General features: G+C 31.5%; 1 protein-coding gene across 1 annotated transcript in view; it reads left to right on the forward strand.

Moving 5' to 3' along the window:
• The first annotated feature begins 4,674 nt into the window (after positions 1 to 4,674).
• LOC110994008 (protein O-mannosyl-transferase TMTC1-like) overlaps positions 4,675 to 23,742 on the forward strand; it is an 82,607-nt gene continuing 63,539 nt past the window's right edge. Inside the window, exons 1-2 of the mRNA XM_022260474.2 lie at positions 4,675 to 4,961; positions 16,061 to 16,189. Of these exons, the coding sequence (XP_022116166.2) occupies positions 16,101 to 16,189 (89 nt within the window). The 5' untranslated portion in view covers positions 4,675 to 4,961; positions 16,061 to 16,100. The remainder of the gene's footprint in view (positions 4,962 to 16,060; positions 16,190 to 23,742) is intronic.

A 23,742-nucleotide genomic window follows, 5' to 3' on the forward strand; every position in this document is an offset into this window, starting at 1 on the left:
ATCCAGTTTTAATTATTTGCATAATAATACTATTGCTTTAGAAACGTTTGAATGCATAATTTCCCTATATTTCACTAAAATTAATGATTCTTTTGCCTTAAAAAAAGCCTTATAATCTTTATGAATATGAATGTCAAATATATCTGATAATGCAAGTAAATTTGATTATTTTAAAATCACAAACGGATGTTAGGTACATTACAAGTTTGTCATAGTAATTTAAATACAGTGATGTTTTGGGGCTGCAAGTCGTCTAAGAGCTTATCAAGTTTAAGTAACCCCTAGGATTAGTCTTTAGCGTTGTATGGCTTCGTTTAGATGTCGTTTTGTTTGAGATTAATCTAGAATGAAAGAGTATTATTATTGAATTTTAATTAGACTTAAATGTTGCCTATGCAAGCCAGTTGCTTTCTAAGTATGGCCCGTGGTTAATCAAGACTGTAATTAAGAGTCGAAGTCGATCGAAGTATTAAGTTATATTATGTCATTAATTTTAGAAGTTTAATTATTTACTTACTTTGACTATGTATTTACGTTTTGTTACCACGAGAATATAAGTGCGTGCTTCTATTTCAGCCTCTTGCTGATAGAGGACAAATCTATGTTTATAATATATTTTATTATTATTAATTAATTAAGATGTCATAAACAAAACAAAAAAAATGTGATTGAAAAGAGTGGCGGAGAGTTTATTTCCAGTTTTTCTCTTTCGTTCCACACCCTTGATTTGACGTTCTTAAGTGTGCTGTCTTACCTATATGAATAAATGATTTTGATTTGATAAATTTGGATCTTTTTTTCGGGTTCAAGTGCCAATGCCCCGCAATGGGCGCTTGAACCAATTAAATTTACTCATTTAAATTTAAGTGTTTTCCAACCATAGACAACCGCAACCACACAACTTATACATATACTAATCATTTTTTTATTATTATAATTTGTAATGTTCCTAGGAGTCACACTCCTATAGTGTGTACTACTATAGGGATAATAGAATTACAAGAAACTCCAAAAATATCATATTTGTGTATTATATATCGAAATATAATGATTTAATTAATTATTATACTAATGAATTTAAAAACCTATAACTTATGATCTCGTACAATAAAGGCACCGTGTTATCTTCCCTATGAAAGTATTACATTCTACCCAACACTTGATTGCAAAAACATCGTGAGGAAATCAGCGATTACACTTACAGGGTCAATCACCTACTTACTTGTAAAGAAAAAATGATTAGTTGCAGAGCCGGTTGCCAAGAACCATGAAGGGATGTTGTGCCACTAGAATAACTATTTTACTTGAAATTAAAAACAGTAACTATAAAACCTAATTAGTTGTTTACGTCAATTCAAACTTTGGTGAAAATTTCAAAATTAACTACAAAATTTGCAGCTCGCAAAGATTTCAAAGTTTTCTTACGACACATAATCCCCAACCCCACTAATTAAAAAATTCTTTAACATTGCACGACAAAGTTAGCGTAAATATTTATAGTAAAAAAGTTTTAATTTCATCTTTGCCGGATATTTTGACGGATTTTTTTTTGTATTTTCACAAAGCGAATATTTTGTAGCTTATGAAAGTATGTTGAATTTTCATATTATGATTTTTGATTAAAGATTCTTAGTAATTGATTTGGAATCGGGACTTAACGCTAAAATCAGATAATTTAAGTAAAATATCTTTCGTCACAATACATATACGTCATACGCTTGTCAAAAATTTAATGTACTTGTATGTACAATGTACACACGGGAGTAGCTAGAGCTAATTTTCAATCCCAATACGAATAATTAGTGTTAGAAATCGTTTTAAAAAGGTTTACTAAAAAATCGATTTATTTAAACAAATATTTATTTTGTTTTTATCTCAGAAACATTGAAGAGAGTTATCGCATAAAGTATTCTTTAATAATTATTTACAATAATTTCTTACTTAATTTTGCAACAGATTTTTAGGAATACATAAAGAACACGTCCGTATGGTCAAGTAAAAGTAAAGAACTGGCTGAGTACTAGAAATATTTGTACGCACTCAACTGAAAGTATTGGAGCGCCTTCGAGTGTCCCACCAAGCTTTAGAATATTCAATACTTTGAGAATCACAGACGTTTTTACGTATTTTCTATGCTTTTTATTTTTTTATTTTATAAAAGAAACACTAGATATGAATTAGGCACGAAATAAAATACAATATTGGGCAAATTATAAAGCATTTATTTAAAACATTTTAGCTTTAAAAAAGAATGAGTGAAATATGCGAATTAAAAACCGCTAGTATTTATGTAATATTTTTTATTTTTTAGAGTTATCATAATAAAATGATGTTCTATAAATTACATGATTTTATAATACAAACTTATTATTATTATAAAATCATGGAATTTGATCATATGGTTTTTGTGAAATGTAATAATTTTGCTCATTTTTACTGTCTTAAAATACGTTTAGGTTTCAGTAAACATAAAGTTTTAAAAAGATTTTAAAATAAATTTTCTTCGCAGTCCGCACTCTCTAAGACTAGATATTTTAGCTCCATAATTATCTACCTACTGCATTTTCCCTGACGTAGGAAAGTCGATTTTCATTTGCTTTTCTATGCGTCTGTGGAGCTGTTTCTACCCATACTATCTTTTCATGCTTAGTAATCGGATTTAATTAACACCTATGTACACAGCTCAAAGCACACACTACCTGGTAATAATAATACCTGAATACGCTGCATACCCCCTGTCATATATTAAACATCAGATAAGGCAAAGGACTCTGGAAGTATGGAATGAGCGCTACCTGGGGGGTGAAACAGCTGGAACTACAAAATTATTTATAGGCAATGTTAAAACTGCGTATAAATTGGTAAAAGAGAAGCGTTTCACACCCCAGATGGCGCAAATTCTAACAGGGCACGGAGCCTTTGCATATTACCTGCACAGATTTAAAATTAGGACAAGCCCAACATGTGCCTGCAGTGATGAAGAGCAAACAGTGGAACATGTGCTTCTACACTGCCCTATATTCGCATCGTCCAGGCACGACCTGGAGCAACAAATACGGACGACTGTAGACCGTAACGGCCTACAGGACATATTAATAAAGCACAGACCGTGCCTGGAACGGTTCTGTGAAAAAATAGTTGTATATATAAAGGCGGCAAATAAAACAGAAAGAGCGGGTCTCGCGGGGAATTGCGCCCCGGCTCGCCCATGAATATTGTTAATAAGAATATTACCGATGTAGTCGGGGCGTAATTCCCGACGCGTTAAATAATATCAGTGAAATATAAAGTCCCTGGACACTATGGCAGGGGAGTAGAGTGAAAATTATTAAAAAAAAAAAAAAAAAAAAAAAAAAAGTTAATGTAATAAATTATATGTATTATTACAGTAGTATTCAGTCATTGGTAGACCCAATGGTGTTCTCTACATTTGTGCCTATTTAATTAATAGTTGCTTGACATAGTGAACGCAAACTTCATTTTTTTCAAAAATAATTTATTCATACATAATTCACACTTATGAACGTCAAAAAAAAAAGAAATGTATATTAAATGCTTCTAATTTTACATTTACTGCCAGTTCTCAAATCAAGGGCATAGAACGGAAGAGAAGAACTGGCAATAAACTCTCCGCCACTCTTTTTAATTCACTTTTTAATACCCGGCGATGTGACAGGCATAAAATCATGATGATGATACTTCTCCATAAAAACTATGAATGAAATAGACACTAATAATTAAATAAATGAGAAACAATAAGTTTTTAATGCTATATTAATTTTAGATACCTTTTGGAGTAAAGCTACTGTACTACCATTTAGTTTAACAAACTTGCAGGCAGCAGCTAATGAATTATATAGAATCGTTCTCGATATAAAAAATATCTGATAAAATCCTTTAAAATTATTTTAATGCGGCTTCTTTTCTTTTGACCTCGAGTCATAATATCTAGAGGCTATCGCGGTCTAATTAAAGAGTTATTATAAAATTCTTTATAAAATATTTATTTGATAGAAACTGAATCTCTGAAAATTCATTTAAAATTTTCAAGAGAGCACTTATACATTCAAAAAGCGCTTGCCTCTACAACGACTTTTTTCTATCCATTATATTTGCAATATTTTTTAAATATTTCTCTATTTTTAATGATGCTTATTTATCTGTACGTCTGTCACGTAAGAGTCTTTAAGCTAATTGAAGTAATTAAATAAAATATAAATGGGAATGTACAATCACGTTGCGGTTGAAATAAATATAAAAGGTCATTACAGCGATGTGATGTTTGCGGCAAACATTCATAATTACCGGTTAAGTAACAAATGTGAGTAGCGTGCGTGGCTTTTCATCGCCCGAACAAAGTCACTGCGCAACAAGTGACGTTTCCTCGGACTCAGCCTTTTGCTTAAGATGAATGTATTTTCTCGCCCTAAAACACACCGCATCCGAACTTCGTTAACAATTCTAAAGGCTTAATTAAGAATCGTTCACTTTACGATTTTCGTATCTTGTGTCCTCTTGACAAACTGTTCGTGTGAGTTTATTTACTTTTCACCACTTTTAAATTAGGAACGTGTGTACGCATGCGTGAAAGGAGAGAGACAGGAGGAGAAAGGGACAGTAGACAGTTCTACTCGCTCCGACCAATCGATTAGTCGCATAACGATAGCGGCTTCTTAAATGCAGATGTGTCGTATACGGCGACGTTAGTCGGTGAGCAGGGCTCGACCGGACCACCCGAGCATGGCCCCGATGTGGCGACGTCTTTCACACGCGTCTCTTTGTAATAACAGAGTTATTAAGCCAGTTTAAATTATCGCAGTCTATGCGACCGGTCAAAGCGCTGTGAATTTAAATAAACTGTAACACGATATACTATAAGCTAATGCAAAATTCATTACGATTCTATTTGTGGCTCATAAGATGAATTAAGAAATGAAGTGAACAAAGGAATATAATTGAAGGTAAATTTAAAATAGTACCTTCTTAATATCAATTGCAAACTCATTATTTTTGCATGGCTTCATGATTGTAATTTGAAACCATTTCATACCAGCCAATTTCAATTCAAAGATGTGAATGTTCTGAAGAAATGACAACAATAGTATTTTATTGTACATAGAAACACAAATAATTGTATTGTATGTCATTAAATACCTTACGAGAACTACAAACACACAGAAAATTATTATAAACTATTTATCATAAGATAAAATAAATAAAGGCTTTAATAATATAATACATTACGTTACATTCATAAACTTCTATCTACTAGAACGTGCTATGATCGAGTTACGATGTCTACGAAATTAAGTTTCGTAGCACTTTCGTAGACGGCTAAATAATTCCGTTAGAACGTATTAAAGGATGTCAGAATCTTCCGTTATCGTTATACTTGTCACTTCATACGTGATATCTGATGTTATGAGTCCAATGTTACTGAACGCTTAACGATATGTCGATTCGTGGATGGATCGAATACTAATGACATTATTGGCAATATATTTTACAGCTGGCAAATTTTCGGTTATGACTTGGTATTGCACGTGCGCACATTTTCCCCCAATTTTAGTGTCTTGCGTGTTTACGATCAGGAATTCAGACAATGAAGCTTTTTATCATCTGTGCGGGTTATGGGTATTTTTATGAGGTGTCTATGTACATGTTTACGCTTATTACGTTACGTGAGCTGTTTGTTTTTAATTGGCTGAACTAAGGTTATAGTCGGCCATAAATTGTTTACTGTTTAATATAAGTGGAAATTGCATTCTTGCAACTTGTAAGTTTTTTAAATATCTATTACGTAAACCAAATTACAGGATTTTTTAAATTATAATCTCGAGAAGTATAATATAATATGTTTCCTTTAAAATATTGCACCGAAATGATGCTATTGTTTATATAAAAATACTAATAAAATATATAATAAATATTGGATATGCGACATAAAGGATTTTGTGAATTTTTCAAATTCCGTGAAAAATGTTTTTAAAAAGTCTTTAATTTAGATAAAGTTCATATTTAAATAGGAACTTATAAAATGTTCAAAAAAAATTATATATTCATACTCAAATTCTGTTTGTCAGAATGTCGAAGCGATGTAAACTATATGTAACGATATAAGTTCTGATACCAAAAATAGGTACGGAGATTATTCATTAATCTTTATGTTTTTTTATTAGAAACAACTGAAATTCGTAATGTTAATTTGTATTACATCAAAGCAAATTTAACACGAAATAAAATATGAGAAAATATTTGAAAAGTTATTGCGTGTAGAAGCGTTATAATGTTTATCTTTAAGGATAAAATCCTGAGGGACTTTTGAGTAAGTTTGATGGATCGCTGAATATATAAATAAAAAGCTATTTGATTTACCGAAGCGGTTTGTTTGCATAAATCATATTATATTTCATTACTAGGTCTTCCGAGAGCCTCATCTCGAAATAGACCCTTGTTTAGATGTATAAATAATACATTTGCTTCACTTTCAATTTGTAAATGGAAACAGAATCATATTATATGGAATTTTAGTTTAGTTATTATGTTTTTGCAATACAAAACTAATTAAATTAGAACACTTTATCCTTTTAAGGTGATTTTTCCAGGTTATCTGCTAAGGTAAGCCTCGTAGTAAGTAATAACTTAGTATCTTTGTCATATATTTATGTATTTGACTCTTTGCAAATCGGATACAGTTAGATCTATTTATTTAATACTAGCAGGCCCGTCGCACATTTTTTCTATCATCAATATTTTTCACCGTGCATGCGATGAAAGATAATTTATAGATATTTTTTTACACCTTAAATAACATTATTGCATGTTTTAGTAGGGATACTTATTTTTCATTTATTAAAATGGTGAAATAATTTTTGAAATCGGTCCAGTACTTTTTGAACCATTTCGTTACAAACATACAAATCTTTCCTCTCTATAATATTTGTTTAGAGGAAGAGTGAATCACTATTGCTACAATGTATGCATTGTTTAGTTACGTAAACAATTAAAAGCAATTAAGGCAATCTAAGACCAATAACGCGCTAAGCCTAGACGATCCCATGCTCTAAAACAGTAATTTACGCGACCCACTGCCCAACCTCTATCCCTGCTACTGAAGTTGCTCGTACTAATTTTCGATTTTATGTCTACTCGTGGGTGTAACGAGCCGGCGGGAAATTTATAACCTCTGGAACGCCATCCAGCAAAGAATTGGGCGTTAATCTTGTGTGAAAATTCGCGCTTTCGCGTGAATTATGAATTTCCGTTTATGATTTTTAACGCGTTATTGTTTTTGAATTACAATTGTTTATCGTTATTCGTTTACATCGTTATATCGTTACAATTTCACTGACAGTTGCCTTATTGTTTTAAATAATTTATGTATTAAAAAGCTGGGCTCGAGGAATGTATATACATTTATGATATTAATATTAGTTTCTGATTTTGGCATTGTACATATCATACTGTTTCAACATTGCATATGATTTAATAGGAACAAAATTTAGCCTCTTTTTAGGAAGACTAATTATGTGTAGATGTTACCGTGATATGATCTGACCCGTTTTTGTTATCGTCAGGAAGAGAATGACGCTTCACTCCAGCATCTATTTGACTAATATTGGTTAGAAAATTAACCAACTTAGCAATGAAATATATTAAAAAAACCATTATTATACCCTACCAATATCTACCGATACGCTGATAAAGTTCTATTAAATTCCTACACTGTTGAATCTAATGCCGTCATGAGATATTGAGAACAAACTCATAACTATTTACTTTAGCTTCCGCAATCTCCGGCTTTAAACTATAAAATTATAAAATAACAAAGAAAAAACACCATATATACATGCACCCATTTTATAAATCACGTAAAAAATTACGTAATACAAAATTATGCTTTTGTGCCATGCTGTTATAGACTCTGTTAATAGAAATAACGACTTTGCAGCGTTCGTATTTGTTTTACTTCCTAGTATTTTACAGCCGCGTCCTATATAAAATTCGCTTGTATCTTCAAGTTTCTGCAAAACTTAAGCGTAGGAAAAAGAATTCTTTGAATACAAAGAAGTGTCGTGTTGTAAGTTAAAGATAGGTTCTACGAATACACTTTGGACGCCATTTTAAATGCGATTTATTTAAACGGACTGGCTTTGTGTATCTATTGTTAACTTTTTATTGCAAGTACAAGATATCTAGAATTACATTTAAACAAATATGGTTTCTTCACCGTAAATTTCTTATTGGTTGCTCGTGTTAGGGCTAAGAATAAGGTAATTTTAACTAATTTGTGTTTAAGAACACTCTCATGCCTTGTATGACCACATTAAGCTGTCGGTCCTGTGCCTTCTCGCGTTCGTATGTCGGATATCCAAAAATTATGTATGAATCTCGTTGAAAATGCGCTTAAGTGCATATTACACATACGTAGCAAGCCTCTATATTCTATAGATACACTGCCATCGAGAACGAGAACGCAAGGCGAAAAAGTTTCACTTATATAAGCAGAAAAATTGATGAGATAAAACTCTAAATTGCTTTATAAATACGCAGAACTTCAAACTCCCTCATAATTTCATTGAAGTTACGAACTAAAGCCAAAACAATATTTTCATATAAAGTTTTGATTAAGCGTTCTCTAAGTTGTATTAAAGCCTTATCTTGAAAGTAATAAAAATCGTGCCAAATGTGAAGGTAAACATCTTATTTTCCTTCTGTCTTTGATAATGGCGCAAACGCTTCCTCTACAAGTCAAGCGGGATTGTTTACCTGTATATGATTCTTTGTCTATTTTCGCTCCACAAACTTTGCTTTATTTGCTCCTGGCGATTGGTTCGTTCTACCATAACAAATGTTCAGTAATATTACTGTATGATATTGGTACATAATATAAACTATGAGAGCAAGTTTGTTGGCGTATTATTTGAGAATTAATTACTTTTGGACAAAAGGAGGAAAACATAGCATCGACACTACGTATTGATTTGACAGATATAACATTTATTACAAACAATACACACACACATAACCACACATAATAACAATAATCAAAGTTAAAAAAATTAAAAATTAAAATATTTAGAACTATTTTTTTTTAAATTAGATATTCTGTAGAGAAAGATTACTTCTAACAGGCAACGATGGCGGAACGTCATGAAGCGCATCACATCTGCCCCTTCTATTAATCCGTCAAGAGTGAACCGGATAAGAAGGAGAAGAGAAAGATTGTCAGAGAGAGAGATTTGATTTTTTATGTAATAGGAGGCTCACTTGATGTTAAGTAATCTCGTATTTTTTTTTTTTTTTTTTATAGAACAGGGGGCAAACGGGCAGGAGGCTCACCTGATGTTAAGTGATACCGCCCGCCCATGGACACCCTCAATGCCAGAGGGCTCGCGAGTGCGTTGCCGGCCTTTTAAGAATTTGTACGCTCTTTTCTTGAAGGATCCTACGTCGAATTGGTTTAAACGGACTCTTTTTTATAATTTATTTTGGATTTTATATTTTATGGTTATTTTTATTTATAATGTTGTTTTATTATATTTTATATCACACATATGAAATTATTATAAGTATAATTTCATAAGTGAGGATCTAATATACATTTTATTTACTAAGAGGAATATAATACTTTAGCAGTCACATTTTATTATAAAGTTATATTGAGAACGGAAACCATTTCTAGACGAGAATTTAAATATCTCTTGATAATAGTACGATGCGGTTTCAAAGGAGACAGAAAAAATATTTTACAACAATCTTTCAAGTTAGTTTGTTTATCACGTTTTAATGAGGTTTTAGTCTATATTTATTGATGATTTGTTTTTTTTAATTCTGCGGTTGCTTGTTTAATTTTTTCCCTTGATACCTAGTTTATTTTCTAATATATTTTTTTATCTATATGCGTTTAAAATTTTCTTTAATAATTTTATGTATAAACGTTGTTTTGGAACTTATAAATAAAATTACTAATATAAAAAAAAATGTGTTTTATTACGGAAGACAGTTGATATTATTAAATCTGCTTAAAGGTAGAATGTAAAAATAAAATTGCAATACTTTGACCTTTCCATTGGAGCACGATGTAATTTTATAAATACCACAGCGAGGGGATTGTTAAGTGACAACAGAATGTGGGGGACATTCTATACCTATGCAATTTAGTTCAGTTGCTATAAATTATTATGATTAGACATTTGAAACAGAACTTATGGACTAGTATATAAAAACATAATTATTGTATCTTACTTTAATTTTTTAATTTCTTATAAAATCATATATCTCTATATATACATTATAAAACATATCGACTTAAAAATAAACTTACAAAATGCTTCATTTAATTTTTTTAGAACAGGCGGCAAACGGGCAGAAGGCTCATCTGACACCGCCGCCCATTGACATTGACATAACATGACATGACACTATCAATGTCAGAGGGCTCGCGAGTGCGTCGCCGGTCTTTTAAGAATTTATACGCTCTTTTCTTGAATATTAATAACTACAAACAATGTGTAACGAAAAAGCTCCATTATCTTAGTGTCATGCCCCAAATCGTATTTAAATAAACTAAACTACTAGCGTTCAATTCCGGCTTCACAAGAAAATAGTTAGATAATATGGTATCACGAACTTTTTTTACATATTGATGTCTTCGTAGTTCTTCCTGTCATTGTATCCGCAGTGTACGTGATATCGGGGTTTTTATCGGTATTTTCACCTTGGTATTCGAAGTTTTTATACAAAATTTTTTGAAAATTTACTAGCCTATGTTCAATAATAATTTAAGATTCAATTAGCAAAAATAATTTCTAAAATCAATCCAGTTTTGAGGCCTATACAATATAAAAACAAACAAATCTTTTTTTTTTTATAGAACAGGGGGCGAACGGGCAGGAGGCTCATCTGATGATAAGTAATACCGCCGCCCATGGACACTCTCGATGCTGGAGGGCTCGCGAGTGCCTTAACAGCCTTTTAAGAATTTGTACGCTCTTTTCTTGACCCTAAATCGAATTACAATATTAGTGAAGATGTGCACAAAATATCACAACGACAAAAACGTCGAATCAAATGTATTTTAATGCAATCGTTGCAACTCTAACGGAAGCAGTTAACACATAAATCTTGTTAACGTGGTGTGTGTTTTATCAGAAATATTCAGAGAATATAGTTGTTATTCGAATGGTTCAATTACGTATATGTTTTTTCGTTAGTTTGAATGAAAGTACTTTTATAAAGCCTGTTTGTAAAAAGGTTTTCGATTGAAGTGCGTCTTTGTTGCTTTATCAGTTACATCTGTAAAAAACTATATAATATTTTTGGGAGACATTAAAAATAAACGTGAAGGAATCTCTCCCTTTTGTTCTGTGTTATACTAGTTAACAATTATATTTATTATTTTTGTAAACAAACTCCACCCAAACAGTATTTTTTTGTGGATATTCAGTAAGTTTAAGAATGGGTTGCAAACTATTTTTTTGTAATAAATAAACTCTAATACTTTTCACTCTTCTACCACCGACATTTTTTAAATAGAGATAGAGTACTGAAATATTTTTTTTTTGTTAATGTATTTAAATTCCCTCTTTCTGTCTCTCTCAGACGCCTTTCCGTTTTTATGCAATCCACCAAGCCAAGGAGATACAAAAATGAGATATCATTAATCTAAATACGTAAAAAAATACGTGTATCTGTATTAACACACAACACTTATCCTAAAGGACATTTAAAAGTACATAGCGTATAGCGTTCAGAATTCGTAATTAATTTTTCCAAAATATTTTTTTGTTGTCGTTTTCGTGAACAATAGAGCTTGCACTTATTCCTAAATTTGCGACAGCCTACATACAGCCTTTTCTAGTACGTGAAATATGGTGTGAATGACCTTTGCCATTCAGAGGTGGTTCAGCTGATTACTAAACGTTAGCGCTTTATGAGATTTTTTGTTCGTCTTTTGTCGGTTTGTTTAGTTTCATAACTTTGTATGAAATGTTATTGGACTCAAAAAATTATAATATATTAAGCATATTATTTAACCACCTCAAATTCGCAATATTACAAATTTAAAAAGGCAGTAAAGATGCATGTTAGAATGAACACAGTTCACTACAATTAATACGGCTAATGACGACGTGTATCTCGCTCGTATTGATTTTAATATTAAGTTTCTCATTTAAATAAAATATCATATCATAGCCTCCTGTAGTGCCGGTAATCTATTTTTATTTTTAATCTACACTAGAAACTCTTTGATGAGCTAACGCAGCATTAATGTGCTTAGCAATATTGACTATCTGATTCTAAATACGTGATAATACGCTTGAGATTGCACGGTATTAATTTTTTTAAATTCATATCTAGATTGCTATTAGTCTACGACTTGGTTAGTGTTTGAACCATAGAGTAGAAAAAAGTAATTAAACCCGACTATGTCTGATAAGGATTTCAACATTTTCGATTTTTTTTTCACTTTTTGTAACGCATACACACATATAACTTGGTGTATATTACAAATAACAGAATAAGCTTACGCACCTACCCAGTCGCAGATCAAACACGGGCTGTAAACTTGTTTTCTTGGCTTCGTATTAACAGAACTAAAAACAAAGTTTGGAATTTAACTTTCCATCCGCTTGGTAATAGTTATATAATGTTTTAGCTTGCTCTATTTTAGATCTGACAAAAGCATTAACAAATATAAGATGTCTCATTCAGAACTGAAATAGATATATAAAATGAAACTCAACGTTTAGCTTCCGCGCTAAATATTTGTGCTTTTTTAAATCATAATATGCAAATACAATCCGTCATCTGTGCTTAATTAGATACTGCAATGTATTAGCCGAAGCTAGAACGCACTACCTCTAGATTAAGTAGGCTGACGCTGATGACGTATGTACGGCAATAAATATACGTTTCCCGATAGATTTATTTTAAAAACACGATCACATTTTGTTTAGAAAATAACGTGTCCATTCTTCTGATTTGGATAAAACCATTAATAATTCGTAAGTATCCTGTGAAACTGAAAAAAATCAAACTGACGAAGTAAGGGAGGGAAGTAAATCTGTTTAATGTGACGACGCGGCCGTGAATAATGTTCTGAACGAGTCACTTAAAATCACTTGTTTATGTCAAGCCAGCCTCGAAGCCAGGAATATGAAAGTTTGAGAAAAATACTTTAAAGAATTATAAAATCTTATATATATCACCATAGAAACCTGTTTGGGCGTTTTTAAATATTAATAGTTATACCACACTGGAATGGACGCCATTTTGTGCTGAGATTATGATGAGATGAGATGTATTAGGAAATATTTACAGTTCCCGTGGACGAACACGCACGAACACAAAGTCACAGTGTGCATTTCTATGTATTATATAATATATACTTAGTTATAAAAAGAACCTATAACGATAATGATTTATAAAACTTACTGACACTTCCTAATTGTGTACATAAAGGTATCTAGTAAGGTGCTCATACAAATAAATAATTATGACAATATATACATATATAATATATATTTCTAATAAAAAATAAATCTATATATAATAATTAGATATAATGAATGCTTTTTACATGTACCAGATTAAACAATTTTAATTTTAATTAGTTTATTGAGAATACCGCGAAACTGAACTATATGTTATATGTCAATGCCCAGAATTCTGTTGCTAGCTGAGGCTTTAGGGAGAGTGTCTTCCGAGAAAATTTGTGTTTAGGCAATATATTATAATTTTATGTCAATTAACTATAATATTCTAGTAGAACAGGAAGAAAATATCTAGCGAAAATACATGAAGTCAAGTAAACACATATACACAATCAAAAACATACATGTTTAGAAGAATTCACGTCAAGCTAGAATACATTTTGACATTAAAAAGAAACAAAACATTAATTATAATAGTGAAAGGAGTGGTATGTTAAGCACAGTAAAATCTAAAAGCTCTGGCAGATTAAGGATTATATTTTTCCTAAGTAAAAAGGGTTTTTAAAATAAACGTAGGAAAATGTGATTTTGAAAGAAAATTTTTGTTGAATTTCTGTAAGTAATCCAAATAATGCAGTTTCTGTTGTACGCTTTGTAAAAGGATTAATGCGAGGGATCCATTTTTGATTTTCATTAAAAGTGCAACGGATGTGTAATGAATAATCTTATGTGCTTAGTCCATTAAAATGTTATATTTGCTAAACATTTGTCAGAGGACGCAATTTTATTTATGGGACAAGTAGGGATTCAATACCAGCTTAACCTCAAGTTTCTGGGGTTAGCGTCCTTGTCCCCCGGCCGCCATCTTGGAAAAAGGGGTGAAATACGTTTTTGGCTATATCTCATAAACTATCCATCGTAGACAAATTTTGCAAAGATACATTTTGTAGCAAATCCTATATGACTATTTATCATAAATCCAAAATTCAAGAAGTTATATGTAAAAAATTGAAGAAGAACCATCGATTTGCTACATTCTTCATACATTCATTGATTTCCTAAAGTTACATTTCTATCAAAAATGTTCAATGATTAGAACCAATCGCCTATATTATCTATTATCATTTTATTTAAGAATTATCGATAATTCATATTTTAGCACTCTTATTATTGATTAAAGCCACACAGCAAAGCGCGTAGCCAGTTTCTTTCCACAGCCACATTATATTGGAACTTTTGCCGTAAATTACAAGGTGTTTTTCCAGTCATGGAAGTTCAATATACTTGAAATAAATACGAGTATAAGTTTAGAACGTGGAACTTTGAAATTAATTTGTTGTATTGTTTTTGCTCTTTCTAATTTATAAATAGCTATGTAAAGCTTCAATGTGGGTGTAGTAAGTTAAAACAATTTTAAAATGTCACTTGTATTTTCCTGGCTATATTATTCAGGGTTCAAGTAGGTAGTCTTACTGTAAGTTAAATAAAAAAGGTGAAATAGTTTTAATCGTTGTATAAGAAATTAACAAGATGACCTCATAATGAATTCTACGCGGACATCTTAAAACTAATTTGAGGCTATGGAAATATTAATTAAATTGTACCTAAAAGCAACAAAAATCCATATTAAAATGTGTATGGGTTCATTTAGTTTCATACAAAGCAATGTTTTCATGGAAAGAGATACCTTATCAAAAGCAGATTTCCTATCCTTTCCACTATTAATTTCTGTCTCTAGATCACTATTGTTTATGACTATGACTAGAACTTAATTTCAATTATAAAACAATCAGCCACATAAAAACAGGCATGCAATTGTCATATTAATTTTATTAATTCATTAAGTAAGAACATCAACATCACAATAATAAGTTAAACCATTTATAATTAATTGTTGTCAATTTATGCTCCAAATACTCGCCCACGCCCATTCGCTCCTTTAAACATCCAGTAACCTTTACCTTGAAAGCAATACAAGGCAACCTATAGCTTCTAGGAAGGTGATTAAATTAGGTTTCATCGTTGATATCGGCTCAGGCTAATAAAAAGAAAATTAATATTTGACATAATGAATTTGTTCAATAGTTGTGACAATTATTAATGAATTAATTCATAAACAAATCGTATGGTCCTTACGTCTTGTGTAAGTAGATATAGTCATCCTCGCGAATGTATTGACATTATTACAGTATGACTGCTAGTCCATTTATAATAAAAAAACACACTCGGGGACTGCCGCGGTAAAGCTATTGCATAGCATTTTCAATCAACTTATGCAATTATAATCATTTATTTACTTTTTATTTATGCAGTATTTTTTCTTTGATATTAATTCAATCTACCACTCTACCAGATAAACGCCTATATAGTCTGTCTCACTCTAATGCGTACCGGCTACACCTATATACGTCATCGTGTTAGGTTTCTTTCGTTACGGAATTTCATGATTCAGCCGCCGCGCTTAGAGCCCGCGATAAAATCTATGCAATAGCTTAAATGTCGAAAGTATTGTAATAAATACAAATATAAAACTGTACAGAAAATGAACTACTTAATATTGTAACAATAACAAATACATTTGGTTAATTAGACTTATGTATTAAATTTTTTTTTTGTTACAGAAGTGGTAACTGCTAACAAAGTGATGTAGCGTCAGACATCATGGATCAATGGGTGACAGCTGCGAGCTCGCTATTGGCGTTCCTTCTCTACTACAATACGCTTGACGCGGGATTTGTTTACGATGACAGGTATATAAATATTTTATATTCATACATTTCCTTATTAAACATGGACTCCAGGCAGTGTTCAAATAATTTTTAGTATTTAAACTGCTTAACCGGCATGGATGAGATTCAAAACCGAAACTTTGTGCAAAAATTACTATAACTTATTATAACCTTTTGAAATATGGGATTCCTAAGACCTATATATAACCCAACACTAAGACACTTAGATACGTGTATTGAAAACGATGCAAATATCTGAGTTCAAACTGCCAAAGGAATATTATTAGGAAATCAATTTTGTTACATACATTTATATTAATTCCTCAAAAAACCGATATTTTTTTTATTTTTGAACAATTCTGCCTAACTATGTTATGATAATAAATTATGGCTGAGTTATTACAGTTGACTGTTTAAACTTTAAACTTTAATTTATTTATAGGTATATAAAGAACATATTCACAATATGCCTACTTAAATCTGAAGCGTAATTATTTAAATAACCCTCGATAATTAAAAGGCTTTATTGTATCATTAAGTGCGATTCAAAAGTTACGTAATTTGAGAAAGGATGAAAAGCTCGTTAAAATAAATTTGACTTTAATAACAATGATTGTTTTCATAACGTTGCGATGTTAATTGCGAAAGCTAACACAGTTGTCGATTGTAGTAACAACTAACGAGGCATTTCAAGATAATAAGCGATCATATTCGGTATATACATTTTATTGTTCCTGTGATTATGAGTTGTGTTCACATAGGCTTTGTACGTTTGAACTCTAGCTGTCCAATGGTTTTAAACGGTGAAGATAATATTTTTGTAAATATTAATAAAGCTTTTTTAGGATAATAAAGTATTTACAATATTAGATCTTATTCGAACGATATTATATGTAGCACCTTCTCCATTCACTTTCATTGCGCGCTACGTGCCGCCATTGATTTCCTATATATATAAATATATCCTGTTATCGCTTAGCAATACTTTCTTCGGGGATAGAGTCGCAGTATGCCAGTCAAAGTCAAAGTCAAAGTCAAAATTCATTTATTCATATAGGTACATTTATGATATATTACATAATGTACATTTATGAACGTCAAAAAAAAAGAAATATTAAATGAATCTAATTTTACATTTACCGCCAGTACTCGAATCCGGGACGATTCAATAAAATAGATGCAGGTGCTGAAATAACATACGTGATAAAATTTTCATAGCGAAGTTAAAATTCGGAAACAATAATATCATTTAATTTTTTTTATATCCTAAAACTGTATTATTTTATTTAGATTTAGTACCAACCAACTCTAAACTATTAATAGTTTGAAGAAACCCACGTACTCCACATGATTGCCAAATGCTTGAAAAATTTAGTTCATTCCGCGGATTATTTTGTATGTTGCGGTTACGAAATAGTTACGTCCTTACAATACAAAGCAACTCCTTGGCGACTTCTCGGCTCTGGGATGGATCAAAGGGTAAAGAGGGCAAGGTCATGTCTATGGTCTATATATAGAATTCAGTCATCAAAATAAATAATAACAAGCTAGGCTAATATTTATTTCGACTGTTTTTTTTTCGACTGTACAAAATCATACATATAAAAGAATATTAATCTGGTTACATAAGTTATTAGTCAGCGGGCGGCCTTATCGCTAACAAGCGATTTCTTCCAGGCAACCCAAATATGAATACAAGAAACACCTACACGGTGAATATATTTAATCTTCTTACAAGCTTAATAGAATTATAAATTTATCGTACATTTATTTCTTTATAGAAGCTTGCTAACGCTCGGCACACTGATGCATTGGTACAAGAAAATACAATAAAAGATTTAATGTGACAAGCGATTAAACTCTAAAAACTGAAGGATGATTATTTTCAAAGTGTGAACGCAACTATGGTTATCTAGCACGCTTATCAGAATGCTCAATCTAGATATCCCCGAGTTCTGCGAAAACGGTTTCTTCTGAAAGGACAAATCGGATGCCTGTGGTATCTAGAGGGTACATGAAAATTTAGTTATATTATCAATCAACCAGATTCTTAAATATCGTAAATTCAATACTTTTATTAATAAAAATTATGGGATATGTAAACGTCTTTTCACTGCATATATCAAAAGTTAAAGGAATTTGAAATACAGTAGCAATAAAATAGTTTGAAATTGTATTATTGGTGCTCAGGTGCTCCAGTCAGAGTACTGACATATGCAGGCTATTTGCTAACATCACTACATATTGAGTGGTAAGTGCAACTCAAGGCAGTGCATCTGGCTCGTTGATATGCAGCTACTTATGAAGCTTACTGTGATGTCGTCTACGTAATCCGCTTTGGAAGCGCCGCCGGGATTTCTGTATAAGTTTTGCATTTCCATCATATTATTTACATTTTAATTAATTACACCGTGGCTGGTTTCGAGATAAGCCGGTATAGTTTTGTGATTCATACTCAAAATAGTTAATAATTGATACGTATCAAGCTTATTAAAGTTCCGTGTGTAATTAAAAAGTATAATTGAAGAGCATAAAAAGTGCTAGATGATTTATTTATTTATTTGATTATATAGTATTGTCTTTTATTTACATAACTTTTACACATTTAAAGAAAAACACTTTTTTAACGGATTATAGATATGTATTATTATATTTAAACTTATAATTATTTGTACATAATTTTAAATTTAAACCGACGTTTCGCGTGCTTTACAGCGTGCGTGGTCACGGTGACCACGCACGCTGTTTTTCTTTATTTGATTATAAGTAATTTAACAGTTTATACTTATACATATTATAAGACAAGACATAAGAAAGCCAAAACAGATTACATAGATAAACAATATATGTATATAAAACAGAAATCAAGCAAATGCATTAATAGACAAAGATACATTAAATTATGTTTTAATAAAATAAAAATACAGATTAAGTATATGTATAATAATAAAAATTATGTTAAATAAACATCATAATAAACTAATAAGATGCCTTAAGGTTATCAATTTTATTTATTTATATCTTCACACCATTATCCCGAAGAAGTACGCAGATTTCATAGATCTCCATATAGTGCTACGGTCCTGACATACATCTAATCTCTCTTCTCTCTCTTTCACCCACTTTCATGACATTCACCATGCATGCTCGTCGGTAATGGGTACTTTTAAATTTTTGTCTCCTAGATTTACGCAGCCCGACTTCACCATAATTGCTTTGTATAATCGACTTGTTAACATTTATTCGTTCTACATCGCCAAACCATGTAAGCATTTTCTTTTGATTCCATCACGTGTACTTTTTACCTGCTGCTCACATATCTCAATATTCCTTATCCCATTACTTTGAATATGTATAAAACATATTTGTTATGTAAAGGGCATGCCCATTATAGGGGTACAGAGTTGATTTGATTTCCACATATCAAAGAAGGAAATAATAACACACAAAGTTTGTCTAGTCAATCGAATGTCACGTTACGCTAAATTACATCACGCAAGATAAACACAGAATCGATCAGATGTGATCACATCTCTTTGTTGTCTCTGCTATCTCACTGATTCTATAGGAAATAAAAATAACTATGTTATTTGTAGTCTATCTGCGTAGTGCCGTAAATCCGGGGCGTATTCTCGCTGTAATAAATTTCTTTGCACAATAATGATCGTTGAACTTTGTCCTGTACCACTGCAAACCACTCCAGTGTTTCGTAATTGAAGCCTTACGTGACGACGCGCCGCAGCTGCCCGCAACTTTCTCTTCGAGTTTTCACAACTTTATCTCAATCTAAGTTTCGGAAATGAAACTAGTTTTTATTGAAACCATTCCGGAAATCATGCATTTTTGTTGGACTTCTTCGGACTGTTATAAAACGATTGTTATTCCACGTACAAAAACAACCTTTAAGACTAGAAAATAAAATGAAAAGAAAATACTTACGTTTATTTTGGAACATAAGATCATCATGGTATCACTTATTCCACGTCATTAAATTCGAGCCTGTTGGCATCCCGAGAAAAAGCCGGCGTAAAAAACTCTCGGTACTCTTTAAAAAAAAAAAAAGTTCTAAAAACTATTTGAATAATATCTATGGTCGTATACTATATACTTGGAGGGGATTAGAGAAAAGCATTTCCTGGCAATTTTTATTTTAATGAATTTTAATATTTATAGATTTTAGTATGTTTTTAGTCTAAGTTTGGACATGCATGGGCTGTAAGAAAAAAAATACAAAAATAAAAATATATCTGAAACCAATATTGAAGTTAAAGCAATAAGTGAAAACAATATATAGCTGTAGATAATATGTAATGTAGTTGATTAATTATTTGCCAAAAGAACAACCGGTGCCATTTTAAAGACCAAATCGTATCGATATGTTATATATAGCAAAACAAAATCTCAAAGTACAAAGTAGTTTCATTCAGCGTCACAAAGGGTTTCAGTTTTAATGAAAGAACGATTTCACCGTGTCCGGCAAATTCTATTTTCCGTCGTTCAAGTATTATTAGTCCGAAATAAAAGTCGTTTATGAACAAAATACTCACAAAAGTTTTTATGTAAATACTATGAAGGGATAGGCGTCTTATTCACAATTTGCAATACAATAGCTGAATTTTAGGGATGATTTTTTCCTCTTCGCATAGTAAGCACGGTTTGGCCCATAAAAATATATTATTCAATCGGCTATTTACTGGATCCAAATCTAAAATGAAGGTACATATAAGGGATCAATAGGTAAATTTTTCGATTGGTGAATAATAAATACGTTTTCTGCACGTACGGGTTGGTAATAAAAATATCATAAGAGTAAGTGTTATATTAATAGAATGACTCGCAGCAGCATTACATATCCTTGTTTGCATTTTTTAGATTCTATAGAGAATTTAGAAGAAATGCCTAATATTAACCGAGCCAAGCAAAGTGCAAGGGCCTTATCATTCTAAAGGCACTGTCATTTTTATGTACCCACATATCTGGGGTTTGTGATACAGATAAACTAAACTATATATCTGAATATAATGTCAATAGTAGAGAAGTCTCAGGATATAAGGTGTAGAATTTGTGAGAATTAATAACATTTTTTGGCAGCATTTGACATGAAAATGTTTTTGTTGGGACATTTGGAAAAATTAAGTACTATTCTAGGCACCTATGTTGTGGCGTTAATAATCAGATGTTCTAGAAAGAATTTGATTTCCGGAATCTTTACTTATCGTCATAATGCTGCAATACTAATTAAACCGCGCGGTTTCTATTCGATTGTAACAACAAGCTATTTTTTTTGATTGTGTGTAATATAATGATTATTTATATATATATTTTATATTCTTACGCAACAGCTGCTTAAATCGATTATTGACAACTTGGTTCACGAGTAATCTTCCGCGTGATATAAATCTCTATTTTATCTTAGTGTCTTAGTTGCTATTTAACAAATAATAATTAATCAATGGCGCTACAACCTTTTTACGACTGGGCCTCAGATTTCTGAATCAGTATGATGATTTTTTTATCTTATAGGCGATCACCCTTCTGTGCCTGACACACGCCGTCGACTTTTTGTCACTCACGTTGTTCGAGAAAATATTAAACGCGTATATAGAAAGAAAGTCCATTGGTGAGCAGTTGGGGGGATCGAACCCACTACCACAGTGATGAGAGTCGCACTCTTAAGTCACAAGGCCAATATCGCTCACTGAGTAGGTAGTATACATAATAAAATATTACTTACTAATATAGTCGAAAATAAGGAAATGTAATCTAAAATGTTCACTGTCGGTTACACTTATTAATATTCAAGGCTTAATTTAACGAAAGTTTTAATAGTCTCGGATAAAAGGGTTCTGTTTGAACGTAATGTAAAATAGGATTTTATCTTACATCATAACCACATATCCGATTTATATTAAATTGAAAATGTTTTCAAAGTTTATTTAAATAGGGAGCCAATTAACAGGACAATTTTACAAAAAGGAACGGGTTTTATTTTCATAATGTTGCTGTCTTCCAATATAGAATGCAAAGTATTTTTGAAAATAAATACCTCTGATATCTGCTTTGTGATCTGTTTTCTTAAAAATCAGGTAGGTGACCCACTTTATGTATCTGACTTTTGCGTCAAAGGCATGCCGATTTCCTTACGTTTTCCTTCACTTTGTGAGTGCTACCGCACATAGAAAAGTCCATATTGGTGCTCAGCCGGGGTTCGGACGAGTGACTATAGAAGCACACCAAATCCACTAAGCCATCACTGCGCAAATAGCAATTTACTAAATTTCTATCTTATTAAAACGATAATTTTTGGCTGCCTCTGCTTGGTTTGGTGTTCAAACATCGGAAACTATTATTTAAACGAAGTATAGATCTCGTTCCGAATAAAATATTTAAAATACAAAACAAAAACAATATACTACATTTAATTTACTATTTATTATCTAAAGTTTAGTGTTCGGTTTATAAGAACTGCAATTCCATTTAGAAATAGCCTTCTCCAGGTATTCAAATTTATTTAAATCATTTCTTTAAATTATACATATTAATAATATTTCTCGTCTTCGTATGGACCTTAATTAATGTTCACTTTCGAGGCATCCGGGAGCAATCAACTGTATTTAAGTTCCAAGTTAATTTGTTTTTCCAATAGAAAATATATAATACAAATAATATTTGAAAAGTAAATCTTTTTAAATAATATACGAATATATTTTTTATCTAGTTAAAAATAGGGCTCGTCAAACTGTTATTACTTATTTTTAGCTACGTATACACAAATCCCGTGGGGGACCGGGGTATAAGACAAGGATTCAAGGGATAAGTGCCGGCCAATGCGAAACAATGATGGTTTCGCTGCGAATTAAATTAAATTCATTACGTTCATATTCATTGTGCATTGCCAAAAGTATTTAACATTATATATTATTTTAAAGAAAAATGTGAAACGACTGCTGTTTTGTGCTTTCTTTCACAAGAGCACATCCTGTCCTTATTTCAAACTCCGTGTTAAAAAACGTGGAATGTATCCTAGATTTTTCGTAGACTGCCCGACATTTGCATATTATATCTTTCACCGTTTACGCCTAAATCCAGATCTTTCTGATTCTGTTTTATTTAAGTAACATATTGGCTGAAGGATAGACACAATTTGCGTCTTCATTTCTATTCTTTAAGTCATTTTTGGCTGTCGAAGGTTTAATAATGCTTTCCTTCACTGTTTAAGAAAGCAGTCATTGTGCACATAAAAACATTTGTGCGAAGCTTCGATTGGACGTCTTTAGAGTCTTGTAAGTTTAAAATACTTTTTTGATATTTGTTAAAATATGCACATCGTGTTTATATACAAATTAAACAAAGGCTTTATTAATATAAATGTAACACCTTATATTAACTACATATCTATGGTATAATTAGTCGTTTAATATAATTGATGTAAGTTAAAAGTTAATTTAATAAAAACATTATAGTCACGGCATTTAATCTAGTAATGAAACCTACGTGACAAAAGTCGTTTCGAGCAATTCCCATGGCATTTTACGCCAACTGTCACGATTACCAACCGATTTCGGTGTCTCTTA

The sequence above is a fragment of the Pieris rapae genome, chromosome 10, assembly GCF_905147795.1.
Source record: "Pieris rapae chromosome 10, ilPieRapa1.1, whole genome shotgun sequence".
Taxonomy (NCBI): domain Eukaryota; kingdom Metazoa; phylum Arthropoda; class Insecta; order Lepidoptera; family Pieridae; genus Pieris; species Pieris rapae.